Source organism: Myotis myotis, unplaced genomic scaffold (assembly GCF_014108235.1).
Source record: "Myotis myotis isolate mMyoMyo1 unplaced genomic scaffold, mMyoMyo1.p scaffold_m19_p_35, whole genome shotgun sequence".
NCBI lineage: Eukaryota > Metazoa > Chordata > Mammalia > Chiroptera > Vespertilionidae > Myotis > Myotis myotis.
In genome coordinates, this window is record NW_023416341.1 from 577377 (window position 1) to 593981 (window position 16605).

Here is a 16605-nt window from a genome sequence, read left to right on the forward strand (position 1 = left end):
TAGGGTTTTGGGCTAGCATATTTAATTTGCTACCTAAGATTTTAAAAAGTTCTGCAATATAATGTTGGCCATCTCTCTTTTAGGGGTTTTGATTTGCTCTTCCCTTGTTTATTGTGAGAATGAGGAAATCATATTTTCTGTCAGAGAACAGTTTAGACCGCCACAATGTTGAGCTGCCTGACTTGGCAGCTGCCATGTTGGCCGCATGGCATGCCGTGCCCCTGGGGGCCGCCATCTTGGAACAGCAGGCCCCTCCCTCTGACTTAGTCAATCACAAAAGGAATGTCTGCTCACTGAGGCAGGATGGGATTTCAGGGGTGGAGTTTTAAGGCAGAGTTTTACTAAGGAAATGTAGATGGGGCAGAACGTGTGCCTGCCTCCCAGATTTATTTAATACTAAATTAGCAATCACGGTCTTAATATAATTTTAGTGGTATGATAGACCAATGTTTTGAGCAGTTGGCTTTATAAGGGCCGACAATAGAGCTTGTATTTCTTAAAGGGCTTGTAGATAGAGAATTGAAAAGCTTTTACAAATTCATAAATGCATCCAGGATTTCTGTGCACATGTAAAGGAGAAGGCCAGTTTAAAAACGAGTGCGCATAGTTTTGAGCTGAACTTGACCTTTTGCTGTGTACAGAATAAAAACCCAAGACTGTTTTGGCCTTAATAGTTATGGGTTTGCTTCTTGAATTCCCCAGCAGGAAAATTGTGACCATTTTGAAATTTAGCCGCTATGCCAGGATAGCAGTAACCCAATTTCTAAAGTAAAGTACAATTATTTCAGGTAGAAACTGTGGTTTAAAAGTTCTAGCTACCTGGAAAGCATGGCCTTGGTATGATGGGAGGAAAAAGAAATGTTAAATGGATGGTAGACCAGTGAGCTGGGACTGGTCACTGATGGTGGATTATGAAAAGGGCTGGACGTGGCCTAACTTCTCCTTCCTTGGTACCCCTGAAACGTCTGAGGGTACTTCTGGCCTTGGTTTTCCAATGTGTTAAATCTGTCGATTTTGTTGTTTCGCCGAAATCCTCTTGAAGGACATTGAATGGTTCTTTCCTTCCTCTTTAACTTTTGGGGGATTGTGTGAATGGATTACTGATGTAGATTATCAAGAATCTCTAAGGTACTTGTCCTGTATCTGGAGGAATGGCTTCTAGATGGTATTCACCGTCTCTGGGACTTCCGGAGGGAAGTCAAAGCTCGGACTGGCTAAGGGTTCGAATCTGGCCTATCTTTTAAAAAGGTAGAAAAGAAGCATTCCTAAGCAGTTTTCTACTGCCTCTGTTTAGGGACTTGTTCTGTATCTCGACACAACTGAAACTGATTTGTTGGTATTTTGTGGTATAAATGTGGCATGTACCTCGAAGTTCTTAATGGGGAATGTATCTAGTTATCGTGCCTATTTAGTCTTGACTTCCTTGTTCAATATGAGTACCGTTTCTATCTGGATGAGACATAGGTCAAGAATCCTGTCCTGGGATGTGGGAAAGGGAGGCCTCCACATCTGTTCCTGTCAGGCCCCCATCAGGGGACTTGGGTGGTGTTCCTGTTATCTGCTCAAGATCCCAAGACTGTAAAGGTACTTGTTCACTGAAAGGGTGTAAGTGTAAATATTTATTTGATGTTTGTATGTCTACTTGGGTATAATTATTTGTTCATGTAAGTGTGGAAGTCTGTGGGAAAAAAAAGGCACACGCTTGCCCCAAGAGCGCTTGCTCTCTGTCAGAGGTGGAATCTGCCCGCCTAACTAGTAAACATCTCTGTCTGTTTGTTTGCTGGGAACTTTGATTTGCTATGTGATATTCAGTGCTGGGTTGGGATTTTGGAATTCTGGGGTAGATTTAAAAGGTATTTGTGGCTTTTCTAGTCTGATTGGGACATTTAAGGGTGGGGCTCACAGTTCCTCAGAGCAGAGATTTCATGGGCCCTTCCCCCTGCCTGTGCTGAATTAAATAATACAGGCCAGTGTCATTTGGCTTGCTGGTTAAAGGAAGACAATGGGCCTTAGAATCTGTAAAGGTGAGCGGGAATGAAGCTGGTCCAATGTACTGAAAGGGTTTGGTACCTGTTGCTGCTGTAACTGATAAACAGGGTTACCTAGAAGCCATCAGGACTTAGAAGTTCTCCAAGAGAGGAGGAATCTGTCTGACTCGGAGACTGGCGAGGACTGGGTGGCTTTTCTTTAACAATCTCTTTCCTTGAGAGGGCTCCAGAGGGCGCACGAGGACATTTGGCCGCGCCTCCGCACCATCTATGAGACCAGCCCAACCCCAACTCCTCATCAGCACAGACCAGGAGATTGGGTCTACGTCAGAAGGCACCGCCGGGAGACCCTAGGGCCACGTTGGAAGGATCCCTACATTGTGGTGCTGACGACCTCCACCGCTCTCAAGGTAGACGGCGTCGCGACCTGGGTCCATCCGGAAAGACTTCATCACCAAATGGAGCATCGATCGAGATCAACGCAACCCGCTCAAGCTCAAGCTACGGCGTGCTCGACCTGCCTGATGCCGGTAACATGACTTGGGATCACTCCTGTCACCAGGAGCCCCCACAATACTGTGTAATAATGCCTGCATCTTCATGGACATGGATCCAAAGAGACAAGGACAATTTATAGGATCACATGTTTAGTAGCAGAAGATTTGGCTGCCTGAAGCGGCCATGATGCCAATATTATGTTTCATTGTATTGATATGTTATATTAACCTTTGATTCTTTTGCAGGTTTGAATGTATGTTGGCTGTCCTGGAAGGGAGCTGTGTGGGGTGACCCCCAAAAGTAAAGGGTGCCTAGCTGCCAAGAGGGCAGGGGCCCAACTGGGCAGGGAAGGGTGCCCATCAGGTTTTGGTCTCTTTTGAGAGACAGCTAACAGTTGGCAGCCTGTAATACTGTCTTGCAGGCCTGAGTCACCATGCCATGTCAGGGGTAGTAAAGCTGGAAAAAGCCTGTTTAGAATAGAAGGTCTGAGGCATGGTTATGCATAGAAAGAAGGTTTTATGCCAACAGTTACTGTTTTGTTTTAAATCCATGAAAAGGAATTAGCAAGGAAAGTCAGAAAATCTTAGAGTAGATCAGTATGTTTTTCTCCTTATGTAATTCCTCCGAAATCTGGCAATGCTAAATAAGTACGTTTCTTTGCATAGATTCAGTAAGACTGGTTCCTAATAGTGGTTTTATTAACGGAAAACTTTGACTGGAGTATCATGTTTCGAAGAGCCCTATCTGAGCTCTAAAGACTTGAAGCCAGTAAAAATGCCACGAAGAAAGCCTGGTATCCTGCTTGGGAGCCCTGAAGATGGCTGGCGCTGGAGCGTCAGGCTGATGCCCTACCATCACTGGCGGTTGGTAAGAGTAGAAGGGGAGCAGTAAAGATGCCTCTGCATCCCTGCAGAACCCCACACACTCTGGGCCGCAACAAGTAGGAGGGCTACTGAGATGGGCCTTAAAGCCTGGAGCGTGGGCTCAGGTGGAGTTGCTACAGGTGAGGGATTCACCTAACTCAGCAGATACTGCAGGCAGGCTTGATGGCAGCTGGATGGCTTGGCTTCCTGGCCCTACGGGGCACATTAAGATTCAACCATGAAATTCCAGCAAAGGTAGTCAGTTACCATTCTTGTTGTGTGTATGCAAACATCAGGACAGTAGATAAATTAATCTTGATTTGGCTTTTTGATAGCCATGGAGGAATTTTAAGAAGAAAAATCCTGTTTCAATAGAAGTTGTTAAATCTAAAATGGTTTCTTTCCCTTCCACCGGGCCATTTGTTAAGCTTATAGGGATAGTTCAGTTGATAGTTCTGTGTGCCCAGTATGGGCCTCTAGCAATGGTGGAATAGAAATGCAGTCCGTCTCATGATTGAGCCGGAAGTTCCAAGACAAGGGGGGAATGAAAGGGCAAGGAGTACGCCCTCCACCTTACCCCAGGGTAAGAGCTACGCCCTCCACCTTGCCCCAAGGTAAGGGCTATGCCCTTCATCTTAACTTGGCCATGTGCTCAGCAAGCTTCTTCCCGGAAGATAGTCAAGGGAAGTGCACGCCATCACTATGACCACATCCTGTGTACTCGCGCCTGGCCAATCAGCAGGGCCCACAGTCCTTTCTCCTCCCCTTACCCCAAACCCCTATAAAACCTCTCTCCACACAGAGTTCTCTCTCTCTCGGCCACTGGAGCTTACCGTTGCATCGGTGAGTGTGGCAGGGGAGCCAAACCTAGGTTTGAAATGAATGACTCTTTGCTTTTGCATCGGACTCGCTGGCTCCCTGTGGGTTCTTGGGAATCATGAAATCTGGGCACAACAGATGGTAGTGTACCTGAATGGGTTTGGCCAGAACGCTATCAACCTGCTGTTTTACAAAGTCTGTTAATTTCCTAAAAGCCCAGGGGCCGAAAGCTAGGATTAGGAGAAGGCTTATAAGGGGGCCGAGAACAGGGAGCAGGTAGGGCAGGAGTCCGTTCAGTCCGCTCCAAAGGGGGTTCTCGAATAATTCAATGGCTCCCAACACCAGGCGAGCACGTAAAGCATTTTCCCTCATCTGGGGTGGATTGCACCCCAGTGCCCCCATCCATTTTACACTGTCCTATATACTATATAACCCCCTGGCCCCTGTCACATGAAGGACTGTTAACCTCGCCCCGGCCGGTGTGGCTCAGCTGGTTTCATAATGCTTCCAGAGAGCTGAAGCAGAGACCAGCTGGCTCTCTCCTGTTGCTCCTTCCACCCTGGAAACGGTTCTAGTCCGGCCGGTGTGGTTCCGTTGGTTGAGCAGCGTCCAGTGCACCAAGAGCCCCCGGTTCAATTTCCAGGCAGGGGGCGTGCAGGAGGCAGCCAGTCCATGTTCCTCTCTCATGGATGTTTCTCTCTCCCTTTCCCTTCCTCTCTCTCTAAAATCAATAAAAAAATATATTTTTAAAAAGGTCCTGGGTGCAATACTAAAATGTTATGGAAACAATGAAGGGAGTTACATTTTTAGTCCTCAATCACCTTCCAGACCTGAGGCCCAGCCCACACCAATCCAGACAGGAAGGTGGGCTTCTGCCAAGGGGGGGCAGGGGGGCCAGCAGCCCAGGAAAAGGCTCTGGCTACATGCTCCGCCTCCCTGCCCAGCTTCCAGGGAGGGCCCAGCCCATTCCCAAACCCAAGTGCAGTGGGTCGACTGGGTTCCCCAAAGGATACATGTGCTTCGAACCTCAGATGGTGACCTTATGTGGAATCAGGCGGCAAAGACTGAGAGAAGGCACCTGGATTGGGGCGGGCCCTACCCCCACTGGTGAGTGTCCTTGTAAGAGAAGGGAGAGAGCGGCTTGGCCACAGGGACTCGCAGAGGAGACAGCACAGCGAAGACGGAGACACCCACGCCGGAGTGATGTAGCCACAGGCCGGGAACGCCTGGAGCCCCCAGCAACCGCCTCGGGCATTGAGGGAGCTGACACCTTTAGTTTGGGTTTCCGGCCTCCAGAAATGAGAAAACGAAGGTCTGTTGTTTCAAGCCACCAAGTTTTAGGGTACAGTGGAACCTCATTTCTCAAACCTCGTTCCAGAAGGCTGTTTGCGAAGTGATTTGTTCGAAAATTGAATTGTTTTCCCATAGCAATAATGTAAATAGAATTAATCCGTTCCAGACCCTCAAATGATTCCGTTTCAACCTTTCTTATATATAGTACATGTATAATGTAGTTTAATCTATAAATAAACACTCCTTTTCTTAAATCTATAGAACCGCCGCCTACCAGCCTTAAATACATTTTTCATATATCACTGCCTCTGAAATGCTATCACCGGCTGCTGATCCTTTATCCCACTGGTCGGCAAACCTCGGCCCTTTCTCTCTGAATTCAATAAAAATACATTAAAAAAAAAGAAGAAGAATACAGAAGGGAATAGCAGATAGCAGAGATGCATGGGGAGAGCAGGGGAGGATTTGCAGCTCCATGCCCCCTCCAGGAGCAGCACCTCCACATGTTCACCAACCCAGGTTTCCATTTAGGGTTTTTATGGAAGTTCGTGAACACGGGCTGATTAAGTCATTGTTCATTGGCGATTAGCTCAGTCTCCAGCCCCTCAACCTCTGAGGAAGTCAGGAGCAGGGAAGAAAGTTCCAAGCTCCATATGATCACAAGGTGAGTTCCTCTGGCAACCAGCCCTCATCCCCCAAGAGTTACCTCATCGGTGTAAACCCAGGTAAGCCTGAAAGGGGCTTATTTATAACAGCAAATGCTCCTCTCACCCCCTCATTCAGGACATCCCAGTGTGTTAGGAGCTCTGTGACAGGGACTGGAACAAAGACAGAACATATATTTATTATCTGACAATACCACAGGGTGCCCCGTGCCCAGGGAACCGCAGGTGAAGCAAGCAGGAAACTGGTGCCTCTAGGTCAGGGGTGGGGGCCGTATAGGGGCCATGAAATAATTTGGTCTGGCCCTGCCACGGCATTAGGGGTGAGTGAATTACTAGTAAATGTTTGGCCAAATATAGCAGGCTAATTTTTTTAAAAATATATTTTTTATTGATTAAGATATACCAGGCTAATTTTTTAAAATATATTTTATTGATTTTTTACAGAGAGGAAGGGAGAGAGATCGTCAGAAACATCGATGAGAGAGAAACATCGATCAGCCGCCTTCTGCACACTTCCCACTGGGGATGCGCCCTCAATCAGGGTACATGCCCTTGACTGGAATCGAACCCGGGACCTTTCAGTACGCAGGCCGACGCTCTATCCACTGAGCCAAACCAGCCACGGCAGCAGGCTAATTTTTAATGTGATAATTTTGTATGGCCTGTTTTTGTTTTATAGCAACATAAATTTATATTAAGTGAGTTATATTAAGCAAATGATGTTATAAATATCCAAATGGCCCTTGGCAGAAAAAAGGTTCCCCACCCCGGCTCTAGGTGGGCTAGGAGTGGTGAGGGGCTTGGCTGGTGAGGGGCGCAGGCAGCGAGATCTCAGGTGACCATCACTGGTCACAGGGGGTCAGGGGCAGGGAGTGCATTGAGAGAGACTTCTCTTCCACCCCGAGATTCGGAAAATGTCCAGCTGACAAACCAAGAGAAAGCAAAGCAAAAAGCGAGTCAGATTAAGAAAAGCTCAGGGCTGTCAAGTGTTGAAGGAAGTCGGGTGGTCACAATGCAGAATGCCAATGGCTCTTCCCGGAGGGGGCAGGCCTGTCCACTGAGTGGGACTTTCCCAGGGCGGCTGTGCGGACGGGCCCACCCTGCACCACTCAGGAGATTCACTTCCCTCCACATCTGACTAGACTAGACCCACACCCCCTGGTCGCTGGCCCCACCCCGCATACCCCTGGCCCCTGGCGGGCAATGCCAGGCTGAAGTCTGGGTTAGAGTCTGAGTGCCCTAGGTTTCCGGGGTCTCACTCGTGAAAAATTGCTCAGCAAAGGAGCTAAGCTAGTCTGGACTGCAGGGCACCGGCTCTCAGCCTGCGAGAAAGGCCCCCCTGAGACATGGGCCCCAAACGGACAACTGGGGAAACACCTTGGATACAAATCGGCCTCCGATTTGGTTCAGGGGTCACCGATCCTCACACCATCCGCGGACCCCGGCGAGCGCCGGTCATTTCAGTGTCACAGACAAGCCCGGGGCATCACCGAGTCCGCCTTCTCTCAGGCTTGCCGGGTTCCCGCAGGCTGGGACCAGCCCGCCGACCTGAAGCGCCCACCGCACGCTTCGGCTCGGGAAAACCCGCGGTTGCCATGGCTTCCACGCCGCAGGCCCGCGTCCAGGCGGTTCACAAACCCCGGTCCCTGGGTCCAGCTCCCAAGCGACGCTGTGAGACCTCCCACCACCGCGGACCCGGGCAGCCGGCATTCCTACCCTAGGTGCCGCCTGCAGCCGCTAGACGCGCCTCTCCCTGGCTGCGACCGCAGGGGTGGCGCTGCGCGCGCATTATGACATTTGAGCAGGGGGAGGTTGCGTCACAACCTCCTAGGTCTCGCGAGCCACAAGGCACCCAACAAGCGCCGCTGGTGTAGTGGTATCATGCAAGATTCCCATTCTTGCGACCCGGGTTCGATTCCCGGGCGGCGCACGTGTTTTTTTTTTTCCCTCCATCTCAACAAACTGTCGGTGACAGCAGAAATTTCAAGCCGAGAGAAAGCCGGAAGCATGGGGTAACCATCCATTTCGGTGCAAGCACGAACGAGACCATTTCAGAGTCACAAGAACTATGAAAATGTTAGGGCAGCCATGGCGACAGAGTGCTGAGCTGAGGAGCACCTGCACACCAGCGACCCAAACTCTCCGCCGATGCTCCGCAGGGGCGGCCGCCCCCTACGCGCCTCCAGATGAAGCGGGCCCTTTAAACTGCTGCCCGCGTCCTCCTGGGAACTGTAGTCCGTGGGGGCGGGCTTCGCGGGGGGCGGGCTTCGCGACGGCCTGACTACAACTCCCGGCGGGCCTTGCAGCGGCCGTGCTACCTCTCCGGACGGACTAGCTGTGGCGCCGTGATGCTTTTGGCAGCGGCCGCCGAGCGGAACAAGGAACCAATTCTGCGCGTTCTGCGGCAGTATGTGGACCCGGCTCAGCGCGGCATTCGCGTGCTGGAAGTGGCCTCGGGCTCCGGCCAGCATGCAGCCCACTTCGCGCGGGCCTTCCCCCTTGCGGAGTGGCAGCCGTCTGAAGTGGACCAGCGCTGCTTGGACAGGTGCGGGGAAGGCGGGGCCCCGGGTGATGAAAGTGGGCCTTGCTCCCCCCCCCCCGCCCCCTCTCCCGGCTTCTCGAGCCCACGTGACTGCTGTGAACGCGGTTGTAGCGGGCGTCAGAAACGGGTGCACAGGCCACCCCCACTCACGGGCTGCCCCTCCGACAGCATCTCGGCCACCACTCAAGCCCAGGGATTGTCCAACGTGAAGGCTCCGCTGTACCTGGACGCGACCTGGGATTGGGAGAAATGGGGCGGGATCCAGCCGCAGTCGCTGGACCTGCTGCTCTGCATCAACATGATCCACATCAGTCCCCTGAACTGCACCGAGGTCTGTGGGAGCTGAAGCGAGCCACCCAAGGACCAGTACCTGCGCCAGGGGGCACCCTTCCCCCTGCATTGGGTGCCAGGTTTGCCCCATTTCATAAGGCACTGAGGCCTGGGGAGGTCAGGTTGAGTCTCCAACCCCCAGCCCAGAGCTCTTTTGGAGGCCTGGGTAAAGTTACTCACTGCCATCCTGCCTCTCCCCTCCCTAGGGGCTCTTCAGAGCAGCAGGACACCTGCTGAAGCCCAAGGCGCTGCTCATCACCTATGGGGTGAGTGCCCCTGCACGAGATGGAACTCCCCTGACCCTATGATCCCAACCAGCCTCAGCCGTCCCCTCTTCTCTAGTATCCTTTCCTCCCGTCTCAGTATTTTCCTTTGCCTTCTCCCCCACTACCTGCCACCATTGAAACAGGCCCAGACCTTCCCCTGTCTCCCTACACCCCCTAGGCTCATGGGAGCAGGGAGCATAGTGTCCTTTGCATCCTCCAGGCGCAGCCTGCAAGTCTGCCCAGTGGCTGACCCTGTGTCCCTCTGTCTCCACAGCCCTACGCTGTCAATGGGAAGATCTCTCCCCAGAGCAATGTGGACTTTGACCTGTCGCTCAGATGCAGGTTAGAGCTGGGGGTGTGCGTGGGCCTACTTGGGAAGGCAGGTTAGCTGGTGACTCCCAACTCTACCTCTTTTCCCCCTGCAGGAACCCAGAGTGGGGGCTGCGGGACACGGCCTTCTTGGAGGACCTGGGCCAGGCCAGCGGTCTTCTCTTGGAGAAGATGGTAGGTGGGAGGGCCTGGGGGGTCTGGGTGGCCTCCCTGGGCAGCTTCTTCAGCCAAAGCATCTCTCCTAGGTGGATATGCCAGCCAACAACAAATGCCTGATTTTCCGGAAAGAGTAACCCTTCTTCCTGCATGCCTATGTCCCCAGTGAGGCCCCTTCTGGGACAGACTCAGAGAGCCAGCCCCTGCCTCCCTGGACCAGGCCATGCAGACTGGCCTTGCCCATTCTGGGGGCTCTTGGTCAGTGGCCACAGGGCTGCTGAGAGCCTGGGAATAAAGTGTTTCCTGCTGTCCTATTGCTGGTGTCCACTACGCTTCTTCCTGGGAACATCCTAGGTGGTGCTGGGTGTGCAAGCTGTCTCCGAGGGCTCCATTCCTGGGGGCAGGAGAGGTCTGGCCTATGGGGTCAGGGCTTATGGACGTCCTAGACCCTGTTGTTCCACTTGCACGGCAGAGAAGGGAGAAGTCTCAGGGACTGCTGAGGCAGGACTGAACTGGCTGCATGGCCCTCCTGCCACCAGAGGTGGCACCCACCCCTGGACCTAGTTCTGGCTTGTCCTCTTGGAGGGAAACAGGAGGCTCCCCAGGAGGGAACTAGTGCTCCATAGTGACCTTGGACTAGAGCCTAAACACCAGTGTGGTGGCAGGACCCAGCTGGATTACAGGCTGGATGGGGGAAAGGAAGGGTGGTAACCCTGGGAGGCTCAGCACCAGCAGGCCATGATGTCCCTCCTGGGAAATGCTTTTATTGGGGGGCGGGGACTGGGAGGACTGGAGGACAGGGGCAGGCAGTGCTCTAGGTAGGTGGGGCTAGTCCTGGAAGCGGTTGAGTAGCTCGCAGGCCCTCTTCTCTAGCAGCTCTGAGATCTTCTTGATGCGCTTCTCGCTGGCGATACGGACATAGCTGCCAGCATCCAGGACAGCCACACCGTCTCGTACTTCACCCATAATGACCAGCGGGCCATCACCTGCTGTCACATTGGGGCAGGGGCAGGCCCAGTCCATGCCACTCAGCGTCACCTCCAGGTACTTGGTGCCCAAGAACCTGAGGCCCATCTTGTCATCCTTGAGCACATCGTCTAGGGCCACGCGGGCAATGCTGCCGCCCCCAGCCTCCGATTCCTCTAGCACTTCTGTGAGTCGCCCTACAATAGCAAAGTCACTGCGGCACAAGCTCAGCGCCAGCTTGCTCCTGAGGCGGCAGGCCCGGCAGGGTGGCATGCGCGGCACAGGGCAGGCATCCTCACAGCTCTCTTGGCTCTCGAAGTTGTTGCTGTTGCCTTCACAGCCACCATACACGAAGGGGTGGCACTGCTGTAGCAGTGGGCTATAGGCCCAGCGTGGCTCCCAGCCTTGGCAGGGGCCCTGCACAGCTGGCAGCACACAGTTATCCCCTGGCCCGCGGGCACAGGCTTGCTGACACTCCTCATAGGTCTCAAAGCCCTGGGTGCCTCCATCACAGCTGCCAACTTGGAAGGTCATGCAACCACCCCGCTGTGGGTCAAAGTGCCAGAGGACATGGCTGGAGAGGGGGCTGGCACAGGCCTGCACTTGGGGCAGGCACTCCGCAGGGGCGCTGGGGGCCCTGTCCCTGGCTGGATCCCGCTGGACCACAGAGAGTGGGAAGTCAGCCCGCAGTAGGCCAGCAGTGTTGCGTGCAGTGCAGGTATAGAGGCCGGCATCCTCAGGCCGGGCATTGTAAAGCACCAGCTGCCCAATGCTGGTGACCACCACATTGCCATACATCTGGTCTGGCCGCATGATTAGGTTCTCCCGCTGCTCACTCTGCTTCTCCCAGGTCACAGCGGGTGGTGGGCGGCCACTGACATCGCAGTGGAGGCTGGCAGTGCCCCCCACATACACCACCTGTGAGGAGGGGCTGCTGTAGAGGGCAGGTGGCACTGGGGTATCCCCGGGTGTCGGGCGGGCAGTGGTCTCAGGTGGCCCTGGGCTGCTGGGTGGCCAGGTGAGAATGTGTTTGCAGGGCACGACGTGCAGGCGGAGACCACGCAGGCAGGCCTCTGCATCCATGTAGCAGCGATTATAGTAGGTGAGGCCATCTGAGGCACAGGTGAAGCTGGGTTCCTTCTCACAACGGTCACGGCAGCGGCACACAGGCTGCCCGTCCCAGATGTCGCAGTCTGAGCCCTGCTGTGGGCATGAGAAGCCCTCGCACGAAGCCACCAGTGCAGGTGTGGCCAGGCCACCCTCAGGGAATCGGGCAGCCACACAGCTCTGCAGCCCACACACGTTGGTGCAGCACTTCTCAGTGGCCAGGCAGTCCTGCAGGAGGGTGGGTGAGGGGCAGCTCAGCAGGCTACCGAACACTCCCCAGCCTCAGCCAGGGCTCTGGCATTGTTAGGTTGGGGTGCCCCTACTCCATCTCCCTGAGCCTCAGTTTTCCCTCTGGAAAGCCAAGCAGGCTTGCACAAATTTCCATCCAGGGCTATTACAGCTGCCTCACTGACAAGTCCTGTGTCTTCTTACTGAATCCTCAGACCCCCCCCCACCCTCAAAACAGGTTTAATTATTATTCCCGTAGTGCAGATGACAAAACTGAGGCCCAGGGGAGACGGGCAGCATGCTCAAGGCCACTTCAGGGGATGCATGGCCAGGCTGCAAAGGGGCATCCAAATGTAGCCCCTGCCTTTCTACTTGGCTGGTCCTGAGAACTGACCCCTGGGTGGGGGTGGGCAGGTTTGGTGGGTGATGAGGGTAAAGATGGAGTGTCCCTTAAGACCCTCATAGGAGCATGGCCTGAAACCCCTGCAGGATGTGGGAGAAGAGTAAGGACACTCCAAGGGCTGGGGGTCAGGGGATAGGGTCTGAGCTTCCCCCAGGCCACCCTCATTTCCTGGGACTCCCACCGGGGTGGGTGGGGATGGTGCCCACACTCACCTGGTCCCCGATGCACTCGCGCTCACAGGTACTCTGGGCGTCCACCCACAGGTTGGGGCTGAGCTGGTTGGGGCACACGCCTGAGTGGCTTCTGGGCCCCGGCAGCAGGCTGGCCCCCGAGGTCAGGCCAACCATGAGGAGTAGCGGTAGAAGCAGCCTCTGGGCTGACATGGGGACCACCGGCCCAGAGGGCGGGGGCGTGTGGCTGCCAGCCCTTCAGGACTTGCTTTGCGCTGATCCCTTTAGGCATCCACCCTTCCAGGCCTGTGGTCAGCACCCTGACCTTGGGCCCCCAAGGTCTGAGCCCACAGCAGATGCTCCCTCTCAGCACCCCTGTGCAAAGGACTGGGTAGATTCCAGATCTGAGCTCTGGCAAGACCCCTTCACAGCCTGGCCCTCTGTGGTTAACAGAGGGCAGGGGGCGTGGTGGGGGAGGGGCTGAGGCCCAGGAGCAAGGAGACACTGGCCACCAGGATTACTGAGGGGCGGAGAAGGGCTGGCTCTGGTCAGAGTGGGGAGGGGAGGGGACACTGTAACCGGAGGCCCTCCTCCCTCCAGGCTCTGGGCTCAGGGGATCAAAGCAGCCTCACAGACCCTCCCAGCTTGGATTCAGGACCCGGAAGGAGGGGGAAGGGAGATCAAACACAGGGACCGCCAGAATCTGCCCTTCCAAACCCTTCCCTGGGGTCTGGGGCCCCAGGAGCATCTGCTTTAAGACTGGATGAAAACGTCCCATGACCCTGTGTCTGACCTTCTGACCCAGGAGGCAGGGTAATAAGAGCCTGGTCTGGTCAGAATGAGACCAAAAGACATACCAGGTGCAGAGGACGCCATTGATCTGCTCTGTGAGGGGGCCTCAGGCATGGGGGGCCAGTGGGCCAGACTTTGGACGGGGCTCAAGGCCCAGAACCCTCCCACAAAGCTGCGGCCTGAGGTGGGGGTAATGTGCAGTGTGATGGTCCTGGGCTGGAGTGCATGTCAGGGGACGGCCCACCGTCTCCACCACATTCCTGCTCCAAGCTCACTGCCCTCCCAGGTAGCAGTGGTTATGCCCCACCAATACCCCCAGGGAGGGTTCAGTCTCCCAGGTTCAGGATCCCAGGCTCCAGCCTTTGGGGGCAGCGGGAACAGGTGATCCCGCCAGCCATCTGCTTTACTGCCGTGTAGGGAAGGACAGTCTGGGTGGGCTGCCTGCCTAATCCAGAGAAACACAGCTCATCCCTGTATCCAGGGAGGCTGATGCAGCCACACTCGCCCCAGTGGCCAGGATGTGTACCAGTCAACAAGACTAGTCATGGGGGGTGGTGGGATCGACAAAGCAGCCCTCAACCCATCATGTGTCAGAGTGCAGACCCACCCCACCTCACACCTCCAACTGACCAGCCAGTTAAAACCAGAGACTTTAATTCACATAAAATGTAGCCTGGAGGTCAGAGCTTACATTTACTGTACAAAGAAACAAAAACCGTCCAAAATGAGCTCAGGAATGGTGCGAGTGTCAGCAGCAAAGGGTAGTGTTTATGTGGTGAACGCAGGACCGTCCACACCCTCACAACAAAGTCCATGTTATTTGGTTCAAAATACAAAGAAAGGGGCTCCATTGGCAGGACAGGACAGGCAGGGCCTCCTCTGCCTGACCCTGCTGGTGGCTAGGCCTTGAGCAGAGCCCCCAGGCACCTCTGCTCACAAGGGCCGCAGACCCCTGCCCAACCTGCCTCCAGAACAGCAGGCATAGGGCTCCCTCCACAGAGGAGTCCCAGGGGAGCCCAGCAGGAGGTAGAGTTGAGCACCAGTGTGACTGGTGGTCATGTCACCAGCCAGGCAGGTGGAAGGCAGGCCTCCAGCTCAGGATTGGCTGCCAGATCATGGAGGAGGTCCACTGCTATGACTGCTCCAGGTGGCATCACTAAGAACTGGGTTCTGGTGACATGTGACCTCAAAGAGGGGCGATGCCAGGTGAGGAGCAGCTATGGGGTGATAACCAAGGTCAGGGAACAGAAGCTGGCAAGAGTGGGATCCAGACGCCCAGAGGCAAGTGGGCCAAGACTCAGTCCAAACCTGCAGAGCACCTGGCAACCCCACAAGTATTCATTGCCCACAGACAGCTCTGCATCTTCACACATAGAGATGCAGAGCCCATCTCATGTAGCAACGTGTAAAAGTGCCTCCACGCAGGGAGGGAGGTGCACCCCACTTCTTTTTTCTCCCAGAAACATTGACATTCTGCTTGGAGTCCATGACACATAGGAACATCACCCCATTGTGCAGACTGCCGGGCCCACACCCGCACCACTGACCAGTACTGTGTGGTAGGCACACTAGCCACAATACTCAGAAAGGCTGGCACAGGTAGCGGGGTCCAAGAGTGCTGCCCAGAGCTCCATGTGTCCCCACTGGGCCTTGCATAGTCCACACCCCACGTGAAGTGTAAGTGACGGCAAATTCCTTCCCATCTTTGCCTCCAGTTCTACCCTCTCCAATGTCCCAAAGGTCATCCCCACGAGCAGACATGAGCTCACCCCATGGCTGCATTAAGGCTTCCCTGTCGGCCCTTTAAAAAGGTATAAAAGTGGTGAAATGTCTTCTATATAAATAAGTGAGCCAGGCCCCACGGGACCCCAGGACAGTTCCCTTGAGGTGGGACCAGGAACAGCAGGTGGGGACTTGGGCTTGTTTAGAGGCCCAGCCTCTGCTGTCCTACAGGGCTCCTCTGGCTGAGACCACCTGCCTACTAGGTGTGCCCCACGCTCCCAGGAGGGGTCACGTGGCCAAAGTCTTCTCTGCACATGGTGCCGCCCGAGCGCCCAGCAAGGAGCTTCCCCAAGCCTGAGACATCACTCCCCAAGCGTGTCCGGATGGGCGGTGCCTGCCTCCCCTGCTAGGAGATCTTGCAGTTGCTCCTGGAGCAGTTCTGGGGTGGGCTCTGGGGGGGACGGATGGACTTAGACCTCTTGAGGCTGTTGCCCTTGCTGCCGCCACCCCCCGCCCCACTGGCCAGAGAGTAGGAACGCCCATGCATCATCACGGCATTCATGCCATTGGCCATCGAGAAGGACTTGAGGTGGCTCTTGATGGTGACAGGCAGTGGGAGCTTGTCGATGAGGTGCACGGGGGTGCAGGAGACGATGGCACGGCAGCAGAGGTCCTGCAGGCTGAACACTGCGGGGGGTGGTCAGAGAGAGGGGGAGTCAGACAACAGGGGTCAAAACAAACCATAGGGGGAAGGGATCAGTGGTGAGGGAGGTGTCAGATGGGAGGAGGATCAGACTATGGCAGGGGTCAGCCATGGAGAGGGTCAGACCATGGGCAGGGCGGTCAGATGATGGGGACATTCAGACTGGAGAGAAAGACAGTGAGGTGCTGAGAGATCTCGGAGCCTACGGACCTGAATGGAGGGGACACTAAGGGACAAGCTGTCATCTGGCCAGATGAGCATAAGTGACACTAGTGGGGGATGGAGGTTTCCAAACCAGGACCCTGGATGCTCTACTACTTGGTGCAGGGCACCACTGGGTGCAACCCCTGGATGGCACCCTGCTCCTGCTTTCTCCCTACAGCTGCATACTGAGAAATGTCCTTGGGGACCCCACTTCTGAGAGCTTAGCCAGCTCTGCCCCAGCACCTCGCAGGAGACTGAAGCTTCTGGGAACACTAGCTATCCCTGGCAGCTCTAGGTGGGCATGGCTTGAGCAGCTGAAGGACTGGGAAGTACACAGGGATTAGAAGCCGTTCCCCTGCTTGCTCTGAGACATGTCACCACCCCCAGCATGAGGGCATCATCGGAATGTAAGGCACAGTCCTCTCCCATAACTCTGGGACCCCCACATAAAGCACATGCAGGATGCAAGTTGGTTTAGTTGCAGCACGTTGTGGAAGTTCTATAACTGGGGAGCCCGGACACCTGGGAGGGACCACGACCTCTGAAGGGTCGCCTGTCCA

At 54.9% G+C, this 16605-nt stretch overlaps 3 protein-coding genes and 1 non-coding gene across 6 annotated transcripts in view; 2 read left to right on the forward strand and 2 right to left on the reverse strand.

The window, feature by feature from the left end:
- Window positions 1–7985: 7985 nt before the first annotated feature.
- On the forward strand, window positions 7986–8056 carry TRNAG-CCC. Its single transcript has one exon. It is a non-coding gene; the product is annotated as a tRNA-Gly (tRNA).
- A 381-nt stretch (window positions 8057–8437) lies between these two features.
- METTL26 (methyltransferase like 26) lies at window positions 8438–10064 on the forward strand. The gene is made up of 6 exons (XM_036303030.1): window positions 8438–8671; window positions 8837–8999; window positions 9205–9264; window positions 9539–9606; window positions 9690–9768; window positions 9840–10064. Exons 1-6 carry the CDS (start codon window positions 8475–8477, stop codon window positions 9885–9887), a joined length of 615 nt encoding a protein of 204 aa, XP_036158923.1. The 5' UTR covers window positions 8438–8474; the 3' UTR covers window positions 9888–10064.
- A 95-nt stretch (window positions 10065–10159) lies between these two features.
- WFIKKN1 (WAP, follistatin/kazal, immunoglobulin, kunitz and netrin domain containing 1) lies at window positions 10160–13906 on the reverse strand. Its single transcript, XM_036303026.1, has 2 exons — window positions 12667–13906; window positions 10160–12051 (listed from the first exon to the last, which is right to left on the reverse strand). The coding sequence occupies exons 1-2, from the start codon at window positions 12835–12837 to the stop codon at window positions 10579–10581; spliced, it is 1644 nt and encodes a 547-aa protein (XP_036158919.1). The 5' UTR covers window positions 12838–13906; the 3' UTR covers window positions 10160–10578.
- A 147-nt stretch (window positions 13907–14053) lies between these two features.
- The window catches only part of RAB40C (RAB40C, member RAS oncogene family), a 32424-nt gene continuing 29872 nt past the window's right edge, over window positions 14054–16605 (reverse strand). For all 3 annotated transcript variants that reach the window (XM_036303029.1, XM_036303028.1, XM_036303027.1), the window contains one exon: window positions 14054–15825. In XM_036303029.1, coding sequence (XP_036158922.1) covers window positions 15545–15825 — 281 coding nt within the window. In that variant the 3' untranslated portion in view covers window positions 14054–15544. The remainder of the gene's footprint in view (window positions 15826–16605) is intronic.